This window comes from Notolepis coatsorum (genome assembly GCF_963971535.1).
Source record: "Notolepis coatsorum genome assembly, chromosome: 1".
Lineage (NCBI taxonomy): Eukaryota > Metazoa > Chordata > Actinopteri > Aulopiformes > Paralepididae > Notolepis > Notolepis coatsorum.
Window position 1 is genome coordinate 188,230,112 of NC_140165.1, and position 24,833 is coordinate 188,254,944.

At 44.8% G+C, this 24,833-nt stretch overlaps 1 protein-coding gene across 1 annotated transcript in view; it reads left to right on the plus strand.

Moving 5' to 3' along the window:
- pde2a (phosphodiesterase 2A) overlaps positions 1 to 24,833 on the plus strand; it is a gene marked incomplete at its 5' end in the record, with an annotated part of 420,725 nt that overhangs the window by 344,999 nt on the left and 50,893 nt on the right. The window contains 4 exons of the mRNA XM_084308457.1: positions 310 to 432; positions 1,258 to 1,345; positions 19,979 to 20,026; positions 23,831 to 23,905. Of these exons, the coding sequence (XP_084164583.1) occupies positions 310 to 432; positions 1,258 to 1,345; positions 19,979 to 20,026; positions 23,831 to 23,905 (334 nt within the window). The remainder of the gene's footprint in view (positions 1 to 309; positions 433 to 1,257; positions 1,346 to 19,978; positions 20,027 to 23,830; positions 23,906 to 24,833) is intronic.

Genomic DNA, 24,833 nt, shown 5'->3' on the forward strand with positions numbered 1-24,833 from the left:
AGGTAGAAGATGTGTTTAAATGTCATGGGTTTGAAAGGAATACTGGAGCACACTGGTATTCTTGTTTCTTCACTATACGTGGAAATAATTTAAACCAACGTTTCAAGAATGTATTGCCCTGTTGACCAAAACGTTGGTTTAAAGTATTCCCACATAAAGTGACGAAGCAAGAATGCCAATGTGCTTGTGAATTACTTTCAAATTCAAGATTAATTTCCTACTCTGAGAACCTGGCGAAAATGAAGGTGTGCGAACTTTGGTTGGGTGGGTGGTGGTTGTTGTGTGATGCTGTGGTTGCTGTGGTGGCAGGTTCTGTCTGATGGTGAAGAAAGGCTACAGGGACCCTCCCTACCACAACTGGATGCACGCCTTCTCTGTCTCACACTTCTGCTACCTGCTGTACAAAAACCTGGGCCTCAACAACTACCTCCAGTAAGTACACCACTCTCAACAACTACCTCCAGTAAGTACACCACTCTCAACAACTACCTCCAGTAAGTACATCACTCTCAACAACTACCTCCAGTAAGTACATCACTCTCAACAACTACCTCCAGTAAGTACATCACTCTCAACAACTACCTCCAGTAAGTACATCACTCTCAACAACTACCTCCAGTAAGTACATCACTCTCAACAACTACCTCCAGTAAGTACACCACTCTCAACAACTACCTCCAGTAAGTACACCACTCTCAACAACTACCTCCAGTAGGTACACCACTCTCAACAACTACCTCCAGTAAGTACACCACTCTCAACAACTACCTCCAGTAAGTACACCACTCTCAACAACTACCTCCAGTAGGTACACCACTCTCAACAACTACCTCCAGTAGGTACACCACTCTCAACAACTACCTCCAGTAAGTACACCACTCTCAACAACTACCTCCAGTAAGTACACCACTCTCAACAACTACCTCCAGTAGGTACACCACTCTCAACAACTACCTCCAGTAGGTACACCACTCTTACAACTATTATATACTATACTATATTATATTATTATATACTATTATACTATATTCAGCGACTTCGGGTTATTGAGAAGCGCTTTATAAATAAAATGAATTATTATTATTATTACTAGCTACTAACGTACTATACTGCTAACATGACTAGATTGGTATCAAAATCTCTCGCTCCCTCTCTCTCTCTCTCTCTCTCTCTCTCTCTCTCTCTCTCTCTCTCTCTCTCTCTCTCTCTCTCTCTCTCTCTCTCTCTCTCTCTCTCTCTCTCTCTCTCTCTCTCCAGGGACATAGAGATCTTTGCTCTCTTTGTATCCTGCATGTGTCATGATCTGGACCACCGTGGGACCAACAACTCCTTCCAAGTGGACTCTGTGAGTCTGTCTCATCACTTCCTGTCTCACCAGGCTGGTAGGCGTTATTTTTTTCCGTAGCCGCATTTTGCGGAGACGCTCTCTGATTGGCCACTGACTGACACTCTCTGATTGGCCACTGACATGTGCGCCCAATCGCGTGACGAGCTGTGTCTTTGCCCATTTCCGGGTCTAACAGCCTGCAAGCTACCTAACGCCTAGTTTATCACTGGTTAAGCTTAGGCGACTCTTTCGAAGTTGGTTAAGGTTAGAGTTTGGAATCAGGGCTGGTGTTCTATCGCCCTGCTCTAAGACAAACTCTAACCTTAACCAACTTCGAAAGAGTGCCTAAGCTTAACTTAAAGGACTATGTCGGCCACTGAAGGCGAGGATATTTATGAAAGACGAGGAATACAGAGGTTTTCCTTGTTATTTTGAGTTTTAACGAGACGGAAGACGACAGTGGTTTGGTCGTGTGAGTAATAGTACAGCTCCAGGGCGCCTGTACGTTAATGCCAAGCAAGCAGTGCAAAAATGCTTCCGCATTCGTCACCGCACGCTAGTGCGGTAAAGCGCCCTTCTTTTCAGACAAATGCTACCGTGCGTGCACCGGCGGCGGCGTGCTCGCTCAGGTGCGTGCGTGCGCCGGCGTGCTCGCGCGAGGTGCCCGCGCATGCGACACGAGCGGAGCTCAATATATATAAGTCACCGCCCCTTATTCAGTATCTAGCAAATAGCTCAATTGGCAAGGACACATGGCTGTGGATCCTATGGCTTGTTTGCTGGCGAGTTCGAATCCCATCGAAAATATTTTTTAACGTGATTTTTTTTTAACGTGTATTCTTTCGCCGATTAAGGTTAGGCATTGTTTCGGAGTTGGTTAAGGTTAGAACGGTTAAGTTTAGGCGCTGTTAAGGAGCTGGTTAAGGTTAGAGTTTGTCAAAGAGAATGGCAATATAATTTCTATGGTTAAGGTTAGGTTAAGGTTAAGGTTAGGCATTGTTTCGGAGTTGGTTAAGGTTAGAACGGTTAAGTTTAGGCGTTGTTAAGGAGCTGGTTAAGGTTAGAGTTTGTCAAAGAGAATGGCAATAGACAGCCTATTTCCGCGAAAATGAAAGGCGCATTACTGCATGCCACTACGGTAAATTTTTGCACTGCTTGCTTGGCATAAAGCTACACGCCTCCAGGGCGACGGAACTGCCCCGTGTAGGGGAGATAAACGGACATCTCCGGGGCGACGGAAACTGCCCCGTTTAGGAGAGAGCGACGGACAGCTCTGTTGTATGATATTTCATAAAGACCCCGATTGTGAAGTGACCCACCATCACCACCACCACCACCACCATCACCACCACCACCACCACCATCACCACCATCATCACCACCACCACCATCATCATCACCACCAGCTAAGTACCTAGCTTAGCTTCAGCTTAGCCTAACCTGAAAAGACAGGAAATAAGGGAAGATGCCGGGACTCGGCTCTCCCACAGAATGTACTAACTGCTTGAAGATGAGTATGAGGATTGTAGAGCTGGAGGCTCGGGTTTCTACCCTGCACCAAATCCAACAGGATGAGCAACTCATTGACTCTATTTTTGAAGCTACTACAAATATAGCCAACAATACCATGATTGGGACCTGGCCTATGCTAGTAGCTACAGAACAGCACCACCCAAAAGACGGTCCTTGGCACAACCAAGGAGCTAAACCAAAGCAGTGGACCACCGTCTAGGATAAAAGGAGAAATAAACGAACCAGGACCTCACCCCCGGTACCGCCAGGAAATAGTTTCAACCTACTCTCGGAAAAACGCATATCAACACCCAAAGCAAAGAGACTTAGAAGCGTGGCTAACGACGCTAACGAAGCAAACGGCGAGCGTAACGGAGCTCATGCTAACGACGCTAATAGCAGGAATACCGGAGCTCACGCTAACACTAGCGAAGCAATCAGCTGGCATGCCGGAGCTCACGCTAATGCTGGCGAAGCTAACAGCCGGCACATCGGAGCACACGCTAACGATGAGACGACGAGGAAAACAGAGCCACGAGAGCGTCGCAGTAACCGACGCCGAAGGTACGAGACTAACATTAACATGACGGCTACTGAGAAGGCTAATGGTACAGTTAGCGAGGCTATTTCACCAAGGCCACAAGACTGTGGTGAGAACCGGCAGACTCGGCCTAATCCAAAAACAAACAGCCCCAGAACTGTTGGAAAGAAAAATACTAACTTCACACAGAAAACAGACTGCATATTGATTGGAGATTCCACAACAAAGTACGTGGAAATGGCAAACACAGAAAATCGATATCTAGAAAACACATCTGTGAAGGAGCTGACCAAAACACTCATCGGGCCAGACATAACAAAAATTGTCATTCACACAGAGACATTGAAAGAGGATTTCACTTGTTTAATGAACACACTAGACAAATATCAGGATGTATCCATCAGTGGACCAATTGCATGCTATCGCAGAGGACAAGAAGCCTTTAGTCGACTCCTACATTTTAATTCATGGTTAGAATCTGCCTGTCTTACACACGGACTGAATTTCATTGACAATTTTAATGTGTTCTGGAATAATCCTGAACGCTTTCAGAGGAATGGATTCTTCCCAAACCACCTTGGTTCGAGGCTCCTAGCAGCAAACCTACGTCATGCCTTAGTGACTTCCAAGGGCATCAAACTCATGATACAAGCACGAGCACAAGGCGTCCTGTCCCCAGACAAGGCCATCATGGCCACCAGCAACCCGATTGATCAAATGTCCCCGAGAGCGCTAATCAAACCAGCTCATCATGCACTAGAGGAGATGGACAGTCTGCTAGCACCAAAAAGTTTATTAAATGAATAGTACAAACACCATGCCATCTTTCAAAACATACCGGTAATCTTAACCAGCCAATGGCATGGTAAAAGCTATAACAGATATACACCATCAATGCGTTCACCTGCTATTAAACTCAAAGCCATCAAGGTCAAGCCAAAGCAGACCTCCTCTAAAGAAGTCCAACAAATAAAATTAGCCCTCCTAAATGTCAGATCACTGAATAATAAAAAAAAATTAGTAAATGATCTGATTAAAGAAAATAACTTAGATTGCATTTGCCTAGTAGAGACATGGCTAAATAATGACACAGCTACATCAATAATGATTGAGGCTTCTCCACCAGACTATAATTTGTATCAAATACCCAGAAAAAATAGAAGGGGTGGCGGAGTTGCAGCAATTTTCTCCTCAAAACTCTTGTTTAGAATCACGGAACTAGGCGAGTTCATGTCGATGGAATATCTTGCCATTGAGCTGAAAACAGAATCAATCATTATTGTCACAATTTACCGACCGCCCAGACACTCACCAATATTTATACAGGAGCTCTCTGAACTGATCTCATTATGTGTTACCGGATATGATAAGGTGATCCTAAATGGAGACTTGAACATCCATTTTAATAAGAAAACAGACTCCAAAACTAGAAAATCTACTGGATAGCTTTGACCTAACACAACATATAACAAATGCAACTCACAAGCTTGGAAATACATAGTTATAACAACAACTGGGCTAAGCATAACAAATGTCTCAATAACTGAATTACCTGTCTCCGACCATCACTGTATATTTTTTGATACTCAAATAACCCTTACTAAAACAAAAAAAGAAATCATAGTTAAAAAGAGGCTCCTAAACGACAAGGCTGAATCAAAGTTCATTAATCTTATCAGATTACATGAACCACACAATCATGACAGCTCTCTAAATGAAATGATAGAAAATCTCAATGATGCACTGTATTAGATTAGATTCTGTCGCCCCACTAAAAATGAAAAAGAAAAAAAACAGAGCCTCGCCCTGGCTGAACTATAATGCTGTCAACAAATAAAAAAGGAAATGTCGTGCAGCAGAGCGAAAATGGAGAAAAACAAAAACCACCACATGCTGTGATATATACAAAGATGCTTTAACTGCTTATAATAAAACCATCCGCTTAGCAAGGAAAGACTACTTCTCTAAAATCATTACAGAAAATGCTGGAAACTCCAGAATCCTTTTTTCCACTATTAATCTACTACTCAACACTGCCCCTATACCTCCTCAGTCATCAACGGTTAAGTGTGAAGAACTTGCACTATTCTTTAACAACAAAATAACCTTGATCAGGGCCATCATTACTCATGATATAAATAAAGCTGATTGCAGCAAACCGTGCAATATAACCATGAGAAGTTTCACATGCATCACATTAGATGTACTCTGCAAAACTGTCTCAGAATGTAACTCCTCCACCTCAGACATTGACCCTATACCTACAGCTTTCGTCAAACGGGTGTTTAATAGTGTTTCAAGCCCTGTGCTAGATATCATAAACACTTCCCTTCGAACTGGTATTTTCCCAGATGCCTTTAAAACAGCAGTTGTAAAGCCATTACTAAAAAAACCTAACTTGGATAGTAATGAAATAGCAAATTATCGTCCAATATCCAACCTACCATTCATTAGCAAAGTACTTGAAAAGATAGTTTCAGTTCAAATAAATTCCTTTCTTGAAGAAAACAACATCTTAGAAGAATTTCAGTCGGGATTCAGAAAATATCATAGCACTGAAACTGCCCTCACCAAAATAATCAGTGACCTCAGGCTAAACTCTGACGAGAATAAGATCTCCATCCTTGTCCTGCTAGATCTCAGTGCAGCATTTGATACAATCGATCACGATATTCTAATCGATCGTCTTGAAAACTTGTCGGTTTCTCAGAACATGTGCTAAGCTGGTTCAAAACATACATCAGAGGGAGGAAATTCTATGTTAGACTAGGAGAGCACATGTCTGATATATACGACAACAACTATGGAGTTGCACAAGGGAGTTACTTAGGTCCTTTACTCTTCTCCCTTTACATGTTACCACTGGGTGATATCATCAGAGAACATAATGTAGATTTCCATAGCTATGCGGATGATACACTACTGTACATATCTGCTGAACCAAATGATACAGCGATTAGCTCCATTACAGACTGCTTACTGGCAATAAATAAATGGATGAGTAAGAACTTCCTGAAACTAAATGAGAACAAAACTGAAATTATAATTATCGGTCCCAAAACTAAAAAAGAAACGTTAATAAAGAACCTAGGAGGTCTAACCCCTTGGATCAAATCTGAGGTCACTAGTCTCGGGGTTATCATAGATTCAGAACTGAACTTCAATTCTCATATTAGCAAAGTAACGAAAACATCGTTCTTCCATCTCAGAAATATAGCAAAAGTACGACCATTTATTAATCAGAACGATGCTGAGAAGCTAATTCATGCATTCATATCTAGCCGGTTAGACTACTGTAATGCACTTTTCACAGGTCTCCCTAAGAAAATCACAGAGAGGCTTCAGCTAATCCAAAACTCTGCAGCCCGACTGCTAACTAGAACCAAAAGGAGAGAGCACATTAGTCCAGTCTTAGCTGCTTTACACTGGCTTCCTGTAACATTTAGAATTGACTTTAAGGTCCTTCTCCTTACATACAAAGCTCTAAATGGACAGGGACCTAGCTACATCACCAACACTCTAATAAATTACACGCCAGCAAGAACACTGTGATCATCAGCTGCTGGACTACTAGAGGCTCCCAGAAACAGTCAAAAGAGGATCGGTAATGCAGCCTTTATCAACTATGCCCCAAAACTGTGGAACAAACTACCCCAAAACATCAGGGAAGCCAACTCGCTAGACATCTTCAAAAGACAGCTTAAAACCTGTGAGGTTCGCCTCTTCCCTGGACCTAATTCCCTGTCTCCTCACCTCTCCAGCCCCCACCCTCGCGCTCGTTTAGCCTCGTCTGCTCTTCAGCAGCCCACACCCTTGGACTATCTGTCAGTATCTGTTTGATTGGTTCGTGCCGAACACACACTTCTAGTTCGAGTATCAATTACCATCACGCACCTGATGTGTATTCTAATTAGCGCCCCTGTGGGTTTTAAATACCTCGCTCTTCCCCTCAGTCCTGGTCGGGTCGTTCCGTATCATATCTCTATCAGCAAACTCCTACGGGAGGTTCTCAATCTGTAGGCTCCTACGGGAGTTTCTGTTTCTGTCTGTTATGCTGTTTCATCTCCGGCGTGAGATGCGCTCAAGCCTTCGCCACCTGTCGCCGTTTGCCTGGAGGGAGACACTGTACTGCGCTCTCTAATCCTCTACGGGAGGTATTCCAGTGTTCCACTCCAGACCTCCGAGCCAGACGCGCTCTTCACTCCAGACGCGCATCCAGACGCACTCCAGACGCGCATCCAGACTCCGCGCCAGACGCGCTCTTCACTCCAGACGCGCATCCAGACGCGCATCCAGACTCCGCGCCAGATGCGCTCTCCGTACCGGCGCGTACTCCAAGCAGACGCGCACCACTCAGACCTCCGCGCCAGATGCGCTCTCCGTACCGGCGCGTACTCCAAGCAGACGCGCACCACTCAGACCTCCGCGCCAGATGCGCTCTCCGTACCGGCGCGTACTCCAAGCAGACGCGCACCACTCAGACCTCCGCGCCAGATGCGCTCTCCGTACCGGCGCGTACTCCAAGCAGACGCGCACCACTCAGACCTCCGCGCCAGATGCGCTCTCCGAGCCGGCGCGCTCTCCTCCAGACGTCTAGCCTGCGCGCTCCTTCTCCATCCCTGTAAGCAGCTCCAGCCCTCGCCCCCCGGTCCCCAGCCCGCCTCCGCGGGCCTCTGTCCCTGTTTCCCCTCTCTAGTCCTCCTAGTCCTCCCTGTCCAGTCCTTCTAGTCCTCCTAGTCCTCCCTGTCCCCAGCCCGCCTCCGCGGGCCTCTGTCCCTGTTTCCCCTCTCTAGTCCTCCTAGTCCTCCCTGTCCAGTCCTTCTAGTCCTCCTAGTCCTCCTTGTCCAGTCCTCCTAGTCCTCCTAGTCATCCCTGTCCAGTCCTCCTAGTCCTCCCTGTTCCTGCCCTGTTCCCTTGCCCTGGCCCTGCCCGTTAGCCTTTCCCTTAGCCTTCCCCTTAGCCAGCTCGCCTCTTAAAGACACTGTGCCTATTTTCCCAATTCTTGTTTTCCTGTAATTTGTGTTCTCCCTTAAAGGGACAGTGCCGTTTTCTGTTGTTTTCAATAAATGCCCAGTTCTTGGCTTACTCTCATACCTGTCTTGTGTTGTGCGATTGGGGTCGGTTACAAACCATAACAGTACGACCCGACCAGTCGACGACCCCAGCCAGCACAGACGGTGTATGTTGAGTTTGCCTTTTTTTTTCTTTCTCTCTAGTTCCCCTGTTAGCCTTTGTTAGCTCCCCTGTTAGCTTGTTAGTTCCCCTGTTAGCTCCCCTGTTAGCCTGTTGACTCCCCTGTTTGCTTCCCTGTTAGCCTCGTTAGCTCCCCTGCAGCTTGTTAGGCCTCTACTACCAGCATGGCCCCAGTCTGCTAGCTTAGCCCCGGCTGCTAGCACAGCCTCTATGTTAATGCAGCCCTTGCTGCTAGCATAGGCCCTGTAGCTAGCCATGCCCAGGCAGCTAACCCGGTCCCTCTGCATGGCCTCCACTTTTTTTGTAGCTTTTCCCCACTGCTAGGACTGCCCTTTCAGCTAGCAAGGTCAGTTTTCTCCCACTGCTAGGACTGCCCCTTCAGCTAGCAAGGTCAGTTTCCCCACTGCTAGGACTGCCCCTTCAGCTAGCAAGGTCAGTATTCCCCACTGCTAGGACTGCCCCTTCAGCTAGCAAGGTCAGTTCCCCACAGCTAGGACTGTCCTTCCAGCTAGCTTGTTCTCTCTTGCTGGTCCAGCCCTGTCTGCCAGCCTAGCTCCGGCAGCTAGCGCAGCCTCTTTGTTATTGTAGCATTACAGCTAGCATAGGCCCTGTAGCTATCAGTGCCCTGGCTGTTACCCCTCAGCTCCTCTAGTTACCCCTCAGCTCCTCTAGTTACCCCTCAGCTCCTCTGGTTACCCCTCAGCTCCTCTAGTTACCCCTCGGCTACCCTAGTTACCCCTCAGCTACCATAGTTACCCCTCAGCTACCCTAGTTACCCCTCAGCTACTCTAGTTACCCTTCAGCTACTCTGTCCCTTTGCTAGCCCCACTTTTGTTGTAGCTTCCCCTGCTAGCATGGCCCAGTACCTTTTGTTTGTTGCCTTGTTTTGTCCCCTGCCCCTCTGTCTGTATTTTTGGGTCGCCCGGTGGCTCCCGTGGAGGGGGGAGTACTGTGAGGTTCGCCTCTTCCCTGGACCTAATTCCCTGTCTCCTCACCTCTCCAGCCCCCACCCTCGCGCTCGTTTAGCCTCGTCTGCTCTTCAGCAGCCCACACCCTTGGACTATCTGTCAGTATCTGTTTGATTGGTTCGTGCCGAACACACACTTCTAGTTCGAGTATCAATTACCATCACGCACCTGATGTGTATTCTAATTAGCGCCCCTGTGGGTTTTAAATACCTCGCTCTTCCCCTCAGTCCTGGTCGGTCGTTCCGTATCATATCTCTATCAGCAAACTCCTACGGGAGGTTCTCAATCTGTAGGCTCCTACGGGAGTTTCTGTTTCTGTCTGTTATGCTGTTTCATCTCCGGCGTGAGATGCGCTCAAGCCTTCGCCACCTGTCGCCGTTTGCCTGGAGGGAGACACTGTACTGCGCTCTCTAATCCTCTACGGGAGGTATTCCAGTGTTCCACTCCAGACCTCCGAGCCAGACGCGCTCTTCACTCCAGACGCGCATCCAGACGCGCATCCAGACGCACTCCAGACGCGCATCCAGACTCCGCGCCAGACGCGCTCTTCACTCCAGACGCGCATCCAGACGCGCATCCAGACTCCGCGCCAGATGCGCTCTCCGTACCGGCGCGTACTCCAAGCAGACGCGCACCACTCAGACCTCCACGCCAGATGCGCTCTCCGTACCGGCGCGTACTCCAAGCAGACGCGCACCACTCAGACCTCCGCGCCAGATGCGCTCTCCGTACCGGCGCGTACTCCAAGCAGACGCGCACCACTCAGACCTCCGCGCCAGATGCGCTCTCCGTACCGGCGCATACTCCAAGCAGACGCGCACCACTCAGACCTCCGCGCCAGATGCGCTCTCCGAGCCGGCGTGCTCTCCTCCAGACGTCTAGCCTGCGCGCTCCTTCTCCATCCCTGTAAGCAGCTCCAGCCCTCGCCCCCCGGTCCCCAGCCCGCCTCCGCGGGCCTCTGTCCCTGTTTCCCCTCTCTAGTCCTCCTAGTCCTCCCTGTCCAGTCCTTCTAGTCCTCCCTGTCCAGTCCTTCTAGTCCTCCTAGTCCTCCCTGTCCCCAGCCCGCCTCCGCAGGCCTCTGTCCCTGTTTCCCCTCTCTAGTCCTCCTAGTCCTCCCTGTCCAGTCCTTCTAGTCCTCCTAGTCCTCCTTGTCCAGTCCTCCTAGTCCTCCTAGTCATCCCTGTCCAGTCCTCCTAGTCCTCCCTGTTCCTGCCCTGTTCCCTTGCCCTGGCCCTGCCCGTTAGCCTTTCCCTTAGCCTTCCCCTTAGCCAGCTCGCCTCTTAAAGACACTGTGCCTATTTTCCCAATTCTTGTTTTCCTGTAATTTGTGTTCTCCCTTAAAGGGACAGTGCCGTTTTCTGTTGTTTTCAATAAATGCCCAGTTCTTGGCTTACTCTCATACCTGTCTTGTGTTGTGCGATTGGGGTCGGTTACAAACCATAACAGTACGACCCGACCAGTCGACGACCCCAGCCAGCACAGACGGTGTATGTTGAGTTTGCCTTTTTTTTTCTTTCTCTCTAGTTCCCCTGTTAGCCTTTGTTAGCTCCCCTGTTAGCTTGTTAGTTCCCCTGTTAGCTCCCCTGTTAGCCTGTTGACTCCCCTGTTTGCTTCCCTGTTAGCCTCGTTAGCTCCCCTGCAGCTTGTTAGGCCTCTACTACCAGCATGGCCCCAGTCTGCTAGCTTAGCCCCGGCTGCTAGCACAGCCTCTATGTTAATGCAGCCCTTGCTGCTAGCATAGGCCCTGTAGCTAGCCATGCCCAGGCAGCTAACCCGGTCCCTCTGCATGGCCTCCACTTTTTTTGTAGCTTTTCCCCACTGCTAGGACTGCCCTTTCAGCTAGCAAGGTCAGTTTTCTCCCACTGCTAGGACTGCCCCTTCAGCTAGCAAGGTCAGTTTCCCCACTGCTAGGACTGCCCCTTCAGCTAGCAAGGTCAGTATTCCCCACTGCTAGGACTGCCCCTTCAGCTAGCAAGGTCAGTTCCCCACAGCTAGGACTGTCCTTCCAGCTAGCTTGTTCTCTCTTGCTGGTCCAGCCCTGTCTGCCAGCCTAGCTCCGGCAGCTAGCGCAGCCTCTTTGTTATTGTAGCATTACAGCTAGCATAGGCCCTGTAGCTATCAGTGCCCTGGCTGTTACCCCTCAGCTCCTCTAGTTACCCCTCAGCTCCTCTAGTTACCCCTCAGCTCCTCTGGTTACCCCTCAGCTCCTCTAGTTACCCCTCGGCTACCCTAGTTACCCCTCAGCTACCATAGTTACCCCTCAGCTACCCTAGTTACCCCTCAGCTACTCTAGTTACCCTTCAGCTACTCTGTCCCTTTGCTAGCCCCACTTTTGTTGTAGCTTCCCCTGCTAGCATGGCCCAGTACCTTTTGTTTGTTGCCTTGTTTTGTCCCCTGCCCCTCTGTCTGTATTTTTGGGTCGCCCGGTGGCTCCCGTGGAGGGGGGAGTACTGTGAGGTTCGCCTCTTCCCTGGACCTAATTCCCTGTCTCCTCACCTCTCCAGCCCCCACCCTCGCGCTCGTTTAGCCTCGTCTGCTCTTCAGCAGCCCACACCCTTGGACTATCTGTCAGTATCTGTTTGATTGGTTCGTGCCGAACACACACTTCTAGTTAGAGTATCAATTACCATCACGCACCTGATGTGTATTCTAATTAGCGCCCCTGTGGGTTTTAAATACCTCGCTCTTCCCCTCAGTCCTGGTCGGTCGTTCCGTATCATATCTCTATCAGCAAACTCCTACGGGAGGTTCTCAATCTGTAGGCTCCTACGGGAGTTTCTGTTTCTGTCTGTTATGCTGTTTCATCTCCGGCGTGAGATGCGCTCAAGCCTTCGCCACCTGTCGCCGTTTGCCTGGAGGGAGACACTGTACTGCGCTCTCTAATCCTCTACGGGAGGTATTCCAGTGTTCCACTCCAGACCTCCGAGCCAGACGCGCTCTTCACTCCAGACGCGCATCCAGACGCGCATCCAGACGCACTCCAGACGCGCATCCAGACTCCGCGCCAGACGCGCTCTTCACTCCAGACGCGCATCCAGACGCGCATCCAGACTCCGCGCCAGATGCGCTCTCCGTACCGGCGCGTACTCCAAGCAGACGCGCACCACTCAGACCTCCACGCCAGATGCGCTCTCCGTACCGGCGCGTACTCCAAGCAGACGCGCACCACTCAGACCTCCGCGCCAGATGCGCTCTCCGTACCGGCGCGTACTCCAAGCAGACGCGCACCACTCAGACCTCCGCGCCAGATGCGCTCTCCGTACCGGCGCATACTCCAAGCAGACGCGCACCACTCAGACCTCCGCGCCAGATGCGCTCTCCGAGCCGGCGCGCTCTCCTCCAGACGTCTAGCCTGCGCGCTCCTTCTCCATCCCTGTAAGCAGCTCCAGCCCTCGCCCCCCGGTCCCCAGCCCGCCTCCGCGGGCCTCTGTCCCTGTTTCCCCTCTCTAGTCCTCCTAGTCCTCCCTGTCCAGTCCTTCTAGTCCTCCTAGTCCTCCCTGTCCAGTCCTTCTAGTCCTCCTAGTCCTCCCTGTCCCCAGCCCGCCTCCGCAGGCCTCTGTCCCTGTTTCCCCTCTCTAGTCCTCCTAGTCCTCCCTGTCCAGTCCTTCTAGTCCTCCTAGTCCTCCTTGTCCAGTCCTCCTAGTCCTCCTAGTCATCCCTGTCCAGTCCTCCTAGTCCTCCCTGTTCCTGCCCTGTTCCCTTGCCCTGGCCCTGCCCGTTAGCCTTTCCCTTAGCCTTCCCCTTAGCCAGCTCGCCTCTTAAAGGCACTGTGCCTATTTTCCCAATTCTTGTTTTCCTGTAATTTGTGTTCTCCCTTAAAGGGTCAGTGCCGTTTTCTGTTGTTTTCAATAAATGCCCAGTTCTTGGCTTACTCTCATACCTGTCTTGTGTTGTGCGATTGGGGTCGGTTACAAACCATAACAAAACCTATCTCTTTGCTCAGGCATTTCAATGACTTACCTGCACTATTCTTACCCTGCCTACTTTTCTATGCTAATTTTATCTTATTTTACACTGCCTATCAAATTCATGTGTCGGTTATCACACTTTTTACTTCTTACTGATGACTATTTTTAAACTGAATCATTTTAAACTATTTTTCACACTTTTTACTGTAACTTTGCTATTTACATTTTTTACTGTTGTTGTATGTCCGTTCTATTTTATAATTTTTAGACTATTTTTAAACTTAATCATTTTAAACTACTTTATTATTTGTATTACTGAATAGAGAGCCTATTAGGATGCTAGATCCTAATGTGAAACACTGTGATTTACCATACCCTGCCTATCAAATTCATGTGTCGGTTATTGCACTTTTTACTTCTTACTGATGACTATTTTTAAACTGAATAATTTGAAACAATTTTTATTATTGCTAGATCCAAATGTGAAACACTGTGATTATTTGTATTACTGAATAGAGAGCCTATTAGGATGCTAGAACCTAATGTGAAACACTGTGATTTACCATACCTTGCTATGCTCGCTCATGCCTATATTTTTTATGTCTGTTCTATTTTATAATTTTTAGACTATTTTTAAACTGAATCATTTTAAACTATTTTTATTATTTGTGTTACTGAAAACTGTAAGCGGAGAGCCTATTGGGATGCTAGATCCTAATGTGAAACACTGTGATTTGCCATACCTTGCTACCTGTCTATCTTTTTTATGCCCGCTTATGCCTGTATTTTTTACTGTTGTGAAGCACTTTGAACTGCAACCTCTGTATGAAAAGTGCTATACAAATAAAGTTATTATTATAACCGGTGTAGAAACAGGCGTCACACGATTGGGCGCACATGTCACATGAAGTGGCCAATCAGAGAGCGTCTCCGCAAAATGCGGCTACGGAAAAAAATTACGCGGCTGGTAGACACACGCTTCCTGTCTCATCAGACTGATAGACACACACTTCCTGTCTCATCAGACTGATAGACACACACTTCCTGTCTCATCATACTGGTAGACACACACACTTCCTGTCTCATCAGACTGGTAGACACACACTTCCTGTCTCATCAGACTGATAGACACACACTTCCTGTCTCATCAGACTGGTAGACACACACACTTCCTGTCTCATCAGACTGGTAGACACACACTTCCTGTCTCATCAGGCTCATAGACACACACTTCCTGTCTCATCAGGGTGGTAGACACACACACTTCCTGTCTCATCAGACTGGTAGACACACACTTCCTGTCTCATCAGGCTCGTAGACACACACTTCCTGTCTCATCAGGCTCATAGACACGCACTTCCTGTCTCATCAGGCTCGTAGACACACACTTCCTGTCTCATCAGGCTCGTAGACACACACTTCCTGTCTCATCAGGCTCGTAGACACACACTTCCTGTCTCATCAGGGTGGTAGACACACACATTCTCTCCATTCTGTGAAAGCTGGGTTCTATTCCCCCAGAGGTTTTAATATCCTATATAGACTGTTTCAGTGGAATTGTGTTGTTAGGAAACAGCTTGGACTGCAGTGATTTCCTGTTTCAGCTGAGATCAACAACTGACAGGAAATCAGATGTAGTTTGCAGATGTATTTAGAATATTGATGTTGTCAAGTTCAAACCATCTATTTAATATTGAAACATTTGACATTACATTTAGTCATTTAGCTTATGCTTTTATCCAAAGTGACTTGAAAATTGTGTACAACAAATCAGCAGGAGGGGTGCACCTCTGGTGCTAAGGGTAAGTGATATTGTCTAGCAGTGCCAAGCTTGACTGCTACACTTGAGTGCATAGTAGTATAGACATATTAGCATAGTAGGTAGTAGTATAGACATAGCAGCATAGTACATAGTAGATAGTAGTATAGACATAGCAGCATAGTACATAGTAGATAGTAGTATAGACATAATAGCATAGTACATAGACGTGGTGGACAGACATTCAATTCAATTGTATGTCGGAAATGTAGGAAAATTAGGGGTCAAAGGCCATGTTGAAGAGGTGGGTTTTGAGGAGTTTTTTGAAGGAGTCCAGAGTTGGGGCATTGTGGAGTTCTGTGGGGAGGGAGTTCCAGAGGGTGGGAGCTGCCACGCTGAAAGCTCTGTCCCCAAAGGTCTGCAGTCTAGTTCGGGGAATGGAGAGCTGACCAGTGTCTGAGGATTGCAGGGACCGTGACTGAGTGAGGGGGTGGGGGAGGTCAGTGAGGTACTGAGGTGCCAGAGCATGGAAGGACTTGTATGTGAGCAGGAGGGTTTTTTAGGTGATGCGGGATTTGATGGGGAGCCAGTGGAGGTGGATGAGGGTGGGGCTGATGTGCTTCCAGATGCAGAGTGTAGGGGTCTTGAGCATGTGTAGCTAGAGACCATTGACCGAGGGTATGAGGGAGCTGTCACCCTCATTTCTCAGAATGCCAGGTCAAGAACCTTGAAGCAGATAAGTGCAGGAAACTAGTGTAGCTCTCTGAGAAATGGGGTGACGTGTGCAGACTTTAGTAAGCCACTACGTTCTGTATGAGTTGAAAGTGCCTTGGTGGTGCAAACCAATAATCCAGCTAGCAGTGCATTGCAATAGTTGAGGCAAGACATTTTTGTTGACTGCAGGAGGAGTTGGGTCACTTCTTTTGTTAGGAAGGGGCAGATCCTTCTCACATTGCTCAGGAATAATCTACAGGTTGTGGTTGTTGAGGCAATGTGAGCAGAGAAGTCCAGCCGGTCGTCAAGTACTACACCTAGGTTCTTGGTCGTCAGGGACAGAGCCAGGGCTACATTCTCCACTGTGATTGAAAGGTGGGTCAGTGGGGAGGAATCGGCCAGCAAGTGAAGTAGCTCCATTTTGCTCAGGTTCAGTTTGAGGTGGTTGGTCATCATCCAGGCGGAAATATCGGACAGGCAGACCGAGATCCATTCAGAGACTTGAATATCTGAGGGGGGAAAGGAGAGGAAGAGTTGAGTGTCATCAGCATAGCAGTGGTCTGAGAAGTCATGATAAGTGATAATGTTACCCAGAGATTTGGTCTAGAGAGAGAAGAGGAGGGGTCCAAGGACTGACAGGTCCAGGAGAATCAGGGCCCCATTCCCCGTACCTGGTTCAACTAAGTCGATCAAGATGTCATTATCCAGCTTCAGTTAACCCGATGTTTGAAGCCGGGATTTTCCTGTTCCTCGAAGGTGGATTCAGTCTCGTTAACTCAAGCCAGACTTGAGACCCAGGATAAATGCGCGTGCCCGCCTCAGCCGAGAAGGCAGCAAGTGTCGAGAGCAGAGATCCTGATTCTCTAGCGGCATTGATTGATTAATTGATTTAAAACTTTAGTAACATATTGCAGTACGGCTCAATCGCCTCGCCGACAAGTTAAATGCGTTATCTATAGGCAAATTTTAAGTCCCTCATTACCTCAATCAATCAGATTATATTTCTTTAAACTTGCCTGCTGGATTGAATAATCAAATGAGATCTTGCTAGCGAAAATAATTAGTAAAACTGTTATACAGAATAACGATACGGCTCCCTTACCCATTGATTGATGTATGGTCGATCTTTTACTTATCTTCTCTGTGGTGTAACCGGTTCTTCTTTTGACTTTCACGCAGACGACCGGGGTTCGAAACCCAGTCGTCTCCTTCTTTTTGCAATATAGGAATAATTCAATTTGGTGCACGTTGAGAGCTATATAAAGAATGACATCCTCAATGCATGTAGATTTATAATATTTTAACTTAAAACCAGGCTACCTTTGCGTATAATAATTAATATTATATTCAAAAAAATTATATTGGAAACACTGGGTTTCGAACACCGGTCGCTGGGTTGCCAGGATTGAGCACTACCGCTGAGCCACTGTGGCAGATGGGATAAATTCATTGTTTATACATTAATGAACGAGAGACCCGTGTTTAGAATATTCTTTATTTTGTTGTTGTTGCACCGAGCGAGCGCCACGGTATATAACGTGCATTATTTAGGACAAAGTGAATTTAGTATCAGCATTTTGGGTCTATTTTACATTTCTATTTCATGACATGAAAAATACGCAAATTGCTGTATTGCTGAACTTGCGATATGTTTTGCTAAAAATAGCCTTATGACAGTTAAATGACTGTGAACACCTAAAGCCTTAAAGACCAACCGACCGTTTTAGATTTTTTTTGTATGTCAAAATATTGGTTGCTTGCAGATATAGAGGGGGGGGTGCAAAAACTGTGTTCAGCAAAAAAAAAGTTTTGGTGCAGTTTTTCCCGCAACCGCCTATGTCGCATATAGGAAGATCCGCCCCTGCTGCTAAGGGCCATCTCTGTGGAGTGACCAGCCTTGACTGATTTGGGTCTACATCAAACAATATTGATGTTGTCAAGTTGAAACCATCTATAGATTTAATATTGATGTTGTCAAGTTGAAACCATCTATAGATGTAATATTGAAACCATCTACAGAGGTTTCACATGATGTGTATTGTAGCACAGCATCAGATCATAGTCAGGTTGTACATTAATGAGTGTATTTAGTAGGAACCACTCAGGGTGGCCTCGTGAGTCACAGGTAAAGTGTCCCTGGCAGTCGAATGCTTTACTACAAGGAAGGAGTGTGTTCATTAGCATGTGACAGTAATTAGATTAGATTCAAATGTATTGTTATTATACAGTACAGTACAACGGAAATAAATCTAACCAGAGTGCAAATGTAACAGTAAAATGCAATAAATACAATATTGTATAAAATGCATTATACAATATACAAGTGATTAAACTGGAGTATATATAAATGAGTACTACTGAACCTGTTAAGCCTGTAGGTCCCCCAATTTCTTTATCATAAATCGATCAATAGAGACCGTATTAGATCCCCAATTATCATATCATTGGAAAGCTACACTCATTGGCTACAACCCTGTCAAAAATGTTTCGAGATCGCCAAATGATTGACGGAGCTAGAGCCCCCGGAGGTCGGGGGTGGTAATGTTTACTTTGGCGTACGCCTCACACTCGGCATGTAACTCGAGAACCGCTGAACGGATTTTGTCACCTGAAAGGGCAATTGACAGGCAACAAATAGGGCTTTAATTCTATCTATATATTGTATTAAAACATGTGGGCCCTTGGTTGTTAAGAGGTAATGTTTTTTTTTCTTTTTTTTGCCAAGAGTAAAGACTAGGGATGCTCGATATTGGCTTTTTTACCGATACCGATATACCGATATTGTCCAACTCTTAATTTCCGATACCGATATCAACCGATATCACATTTTAATGCCAATATCGGCCGATAATATCGGTAGGCCGATAATATCGGACATCATTTCTATAGAAATGTAAAAAAAAAAAAAAAAAAAAAAAATTGAAAACCGATACCGATATTTTCCGATATCACATTTTAATGCCGATATCGGTCGATAATATCGGTAGGCCGATAATATCAGACATCCCTAGTAAAGACCCTAACGCTATCAAAACAGCAGTCAAAGTGTATATTTTCATTTTTACAGATGTTTTGTAAGATTTACAGAAAATAAGAATTTATCGGAAAAATTCTAATTATATCTTTTATCATAAAACCGTGAGGAAATGACTAAATCCAGATTTAACCCTGCCATTGGAAAGAGGAGCCTTTTCCATATCCATAGATGTATGATTTGGCCATAATAAGGTCAAGGTCAAGTTCAAGGTCAAATATGAATTCATAATTAAAATCGATTATCATTTATTACTGTATCTACAAATCCTTCTGTTTAATCATCTTCCCTTTATTCATTTGCTTAGATTTTTTATAAACTTGATCTCAATAAGGTGGTGAATGAGCTCAGTGAGCAAGCTCGGTTTACGCACAATTGTAACATGGTGTTATTCACCGGCACAGATGCAAAAAAATATCATCATTTATATTCTCCTTTTTTTAATTACAATTTACTCAAGCCTAGTAACAGACACAATATTTATGACACTGGGAATACATACCCCCAGGTCCCTAGATGTTCCTAGATACCAAGAACATGCAAATTGACTTGTAGAAGTGGAGCAATCTTCCATTTACTTGGGCATGTACCTTTAGGCGAATTTTCTGAAAATAGGGCTACAGCTTAACAGGTTGATAATCAGATATATGTACAGTGTAATAGTATCATGTACAGTGATATATGTATTATGTATAAATACATGATGGTAGTAAGTCATATTGTTTCAAGTTTCAAGTTTCTTTAATAGTTGTCATACAGAAGTACAGAATACTTTTATACAAAATGCTTCTTACTGTTGGCCAGCGGTATTACTAGTAAGAGTAGGTAAGGGATAGGAGAAGGTAAGGGATATATACAGATATAGATATAGTATATACAGGTATGTAAAAATGGATGGAAGTGGATAAATATATATATATACAGTAAATATTAATGGATAAATATATGTTTATGGTATATACAGCATTATTGTACATGTTAAGTTGCTAACATACAGTTTGAATGTGTGTTTCTGTTTTCAGCAATCAGTCCTGGCAGCTCTCTACAGCTCAGAGGGATCAGTCATGGAGGTAAAATATGAATCCTTATTCCGTATTCCACCCAGTATCCACCAAGATACAAATTATTTTGTTTGTTTTGGTGACATCTACTGGTGATAAGTGATCATTGCAGTTGTGTTTTTACACTGTATTGACTTCCATGTTAAAAATGCATGTTCACTGAGTTAGTCTTCTAGGTAACACTTTAGAATAACTATCCCTTATAAATAGTTAATAGATCATTCACAAACTGTTGATTAATGAGTTATGAATGACTTGTTAAGTATTTGTTAATAGTTGATTACAAGCCAATCAACAATCAACACCCCTGTTCTTAACTTCTAGTATGTTGTGATCTTGGGAAATAATTGTGTCCCTATGACGCTCAACTCTTGGAATGTCCTCCACCTTTCTCTGAAGTTGGAAGTGTTCCCTTCCCTTAGAATGTTTAAGTATATGATTTCTGACCATTGTGACTACCTGTAACTGTTCTTAGTTTATTTGTATTCATTTCTTTTATTAATCTTTTGTGTTTAATTTTCTGTGAATATTGCTGCTTTATTGTGTCTGTTTTGTCCCTCCTGGCCCTGCTCACGTCCCCGCTCCTTGTCCTCCACATCCTACTCCACTCATTCATGGACCTCTTCCCCCACCTGCTGGACAATACCCCTCATTACCTCTTGGACTCCCCTTACACTTGTGTCTTGTTAGAATGTCTATGTTCCTCTGTGTCCTGCCTCTCTTGCTAAGCCTCCCTGTCTACCTGTTGGCCGTCTTGTTGTCCTGTCTAGTTTAGGTTTACGCTCTTGTACTTGTTTAGTGTTTATGTGCCCAGTGTGTTAGTCTTGCCCTGTATTTGTTATTAGTCTTGTACTCTTTAGTCTGTCAGTCCGTTTCCCCTCCCAGGTGTTCCGTATTATTAATCAGCCCTCATGTGTCAATCAACCTGTGTATATATGTCTAGTCTGCCCTGTCTCCCGTCTCTCGTTGAGGTGTGAGATAAACATGTGGGCCCTTGGAGGTTAAGAGGTTAATGTTGTGTTTCTTTTTCAAAACAGCAGTCAAAGTGTATATTTTCATTTTTACCGATGTTAAGATTTACCAAAAATAAGAATTTATCAGGAAAATGCTAATTATATCTCTTTTATCATAAAACCTGGGGAAATGACTAAATCCAGATTTAACACTGTCATTGGAAAGAGGAGCTTTTCCCCTATCGATAGATGTATGATTTGTCCATAATAAGTTCAAGGTCAAGTTCAATGTCAAATATGAATTTATAATTCAAATGGATTATAATTTATTACTGTATCTACAAATCCTTCTGTTTAATCATCTTCCCTTTATTCATTTGCTTAGATATTTTGCACACTTGATCTCAAGAAGGTGCTGAATGGCTCCAGCACAATTGTAGCATGGTGTTATTCACTGGCAAAGATGCAAAAGATAAATCATAATTTATATTCTCCTTTGTTTCATTATGATTTACTCAAGCCTAGTAACAGACACAATATATCTGACACTGGGAATACATACTCCCAGGTCCCTAGATGTTCCTAAATACCAAGAACATGCAAATTTACCTTGTAGAAGTGGAGCAATCTTCCATTTACTTAGGTATGTACCTTTAGGCGAAATTTCTGAAAATAGGGCTACATCTTAACAGGTTAAAATCATCAATGGGGCAGATGGATAACAGTGTCACCAAATGTTTCTATCATGTTGGTGTTTTTATAAGAAGGTATGCCAAAATGAATTAGAAGTACAGTAGTCAAATTTAGTGCAATCGTTTTACCATGAGTTTCGTAATAATGCTAAATGTAACTAATTTGTACAAGGAAGATCTAGAAATGTGTATAGTAGTGATGAGGAATGCTGATAAATAGACACAGAATTAAAATACACCACTTTTCAATTTTGCACAGAATAACCTTCATGTCACGCCATATGACAATTCCACAAAATAATAATATAATAACACATATTTTTTTTAAAGATAAGAGTCCGTAAAATAGAACTGAATGATTTCCATTACTCATACTGTATGTGATATATTTAAGCATTACATCACGCGCAGGAGTGTGTTATACTCATTAGATCACGCCTAGGGGTGGTTGTTAGGCCCGACGCGCAGCGTCGGGTCGTTAGACCACCCTAGGCGTGATCTAATGAGTATAACACACGACTTCAAGTAATGTAATGCTTTTATACAATGGCCCAATTCACCCAACCTTATTGCTATACAATAAACACACAGTAATTGAAGCATAATGGAGATTTATTCACAAAACCATCCACAGAGAAAGTAGATCCAATAGTAGATCCACGACCACTAGTAGACACCAGAGGGAGCTCCACAAACCATGTTAAACCCAGATTCGGCTCAAACAAGGGACTAACACGTTTAGCAATTATGCCACATCAATGTGGAACGCCCTACCCACAGCTGTAAAGGAATGTGAATCACTACCCACTTTCAAAACCAAAAGAGAGCACCTACGCAATTTGAAACTGGCCCCTGTAAATGTCCTAACCCAACCCCCTCCAATGTACAGTAAATGTCCTAACCCAATAATACACGAGACCCTCTTCTTGGGACCAAGTAAGGTTTCGTTGATAATCCAATGTACAGTTACCCCCCACCCCGTCTACCCAACCCCCACCCCACCCAACCACCTCCAATGTACAGTTTCCCCACCCCACCTACCCAACCCCCCCCTCCACCCCACCTACCCAACCTCCTCCAATGTAGTTTCTTCGTCAAATGTATATACTCTCTTTTTTAGACTCTTTTTTGTATCACAAACAGTACTGTATTTGTAAATCTGGTATGTCATAAATGTATAGATGTAGCAGTACTGTCTATATGTATGTCATGTGTATGTCATATATGTTATGATGAATTGAAAATGGGGGACCCTGATGTAAATGAGACGAAAGTCTTTCTCTGGTCTGCATCCCCTTAACAATTGTGTGTATTGAGCCGTACTGTATTGTACCCATTCTGCAATCTGTTAATAACATTTTCAATCAATCAATCAATCAAATCCAATGGTCTGACAAAAATAAGTAAATAAAAGATCGACGGCCATTTTATTTTATTTTTTAAGTCCACGATTTTTCTTTTGTTTCACAATGGGTCATGACAAATTAATTACATAATCCAACATATGTGTAACGAACTAACATATTCCAGTTGACTATCTTTTTTGGATGATTCGTTCAAAAGTTATTCATACTTCCATTTGTCTATCTATGGCGGATTCATTCAGACAGAAAAAAAAAGTTATTCGGTTGTGGGAGGGATCTGGGGTCATGTGGAGTGTGTTATATGAAATAACAACGTCTAACTTGACTGTTTCAGCCAATCAGAATCAAGAAAGTTGCATGCCATTGTATAAATATATATATATATATATAAAACTAAAAGGAGAATACCTTCAAAAGAAAGAAGGGACCGCACACTCCTTACTGGACTGGTTTTTGCTTTTTTTTATTGCACAACGCGTTTCGCTTCTGCTTCCTCAGCACCTGGAAAAAGCAAAAACCAGTCCTAAGGAGTGTGCGGCCCCTTCTTTCTTTTGAAGGTATTCTTCCTTTAGCTTTATATATATATATGTTTAAATGTTCAGCCTAAAAAACATCAACCACCCAAATGAGGAATAATTGCACCTTTAGAATGTCCCATAAAGGTCCCACAAAATAACAATAACTAAAAACCTAATTTGGGTGTAAGAGCTCACACAAACATTTTATGATCCCAATGACATCACTGATTGGAGGTGAGGTGTGAGATGAATATTCTCCATTCACATGTCTGCTGTGTTTCAACAGAGACACCACTTCGCCCAGGCCATCGCCATCCTGAACACACACGGCTGCAACATCTTTGAGAAGTTTTCTCGGAAGGTCAGTCGATGCTCTGCTTCACCAGGGAAGCTCTGATGCTGTTTGCACACCTCTGAGACCTGTCTGTCTGACGTCTCATCCAGGGTGGAAATTACACAATTTTAATGCATTCTGTGTCACAACTTTCTTTTAGGGCACAAAGGCCACATGCCAGGGCATAAAGGCCATTGAATAGAATAAGTGGATTTGGAACCCGAATAAACATCTTAACTTCACAATACAAAAAAAACACATTACACAAAATACAAATGTTTTTCACTTTTTAATATTAAATTGAAATATAAGACACATTTAATTAGTTTGGCCTACCTTTATACATTCATTTAGGCTTGGTTGTGTGCCTTTTTTTTAATGTGATACATTTAGTTATTGATGGATAGACAACAACAATGGACAATTAAAGCGCAATTTTCCTCAAACAAAACACAAACCTTTCCCGTCCCCCACCCCACCACCCTCCCTCCCTTATAGTAGAGCAATAAAACAAATGAATAAAGAATATGAAGTGTCTTTAAAGGCACTCTTGCTCTCAGGTTGTGCTTTTAATCTGGCCCAGGGCCTTTTCTTAGCCAATATTGTTTAACGTTAGCTTAGTTAGCTTCGATTGCATACCCAAAGTTATTAGCTATTTATTATACTTTATACTCTTTTTTTTATCCAATTTTTCTCCCATTTTCTATTTTTTCTCCCATCCCAATTTTCATATCGTACAATTCAACCCTCCCCTGTCTTCGAACGTTGTTTCTTGCCTCCCACAAGCCGGCTGCAATGTGGACTAAGTCATACATAGCACAAGTCCCCTCCGATACTCGAGGTAACAGCCGTCGCATCTTTTCACCTGCGCGGCTCGATCTTTCAGCGTCGGGGGTCTGGGCTTTGGAGGGGCCCCGCCCCCGTCGCTTCTTGATTCTACTGCGCAGGTGCACCA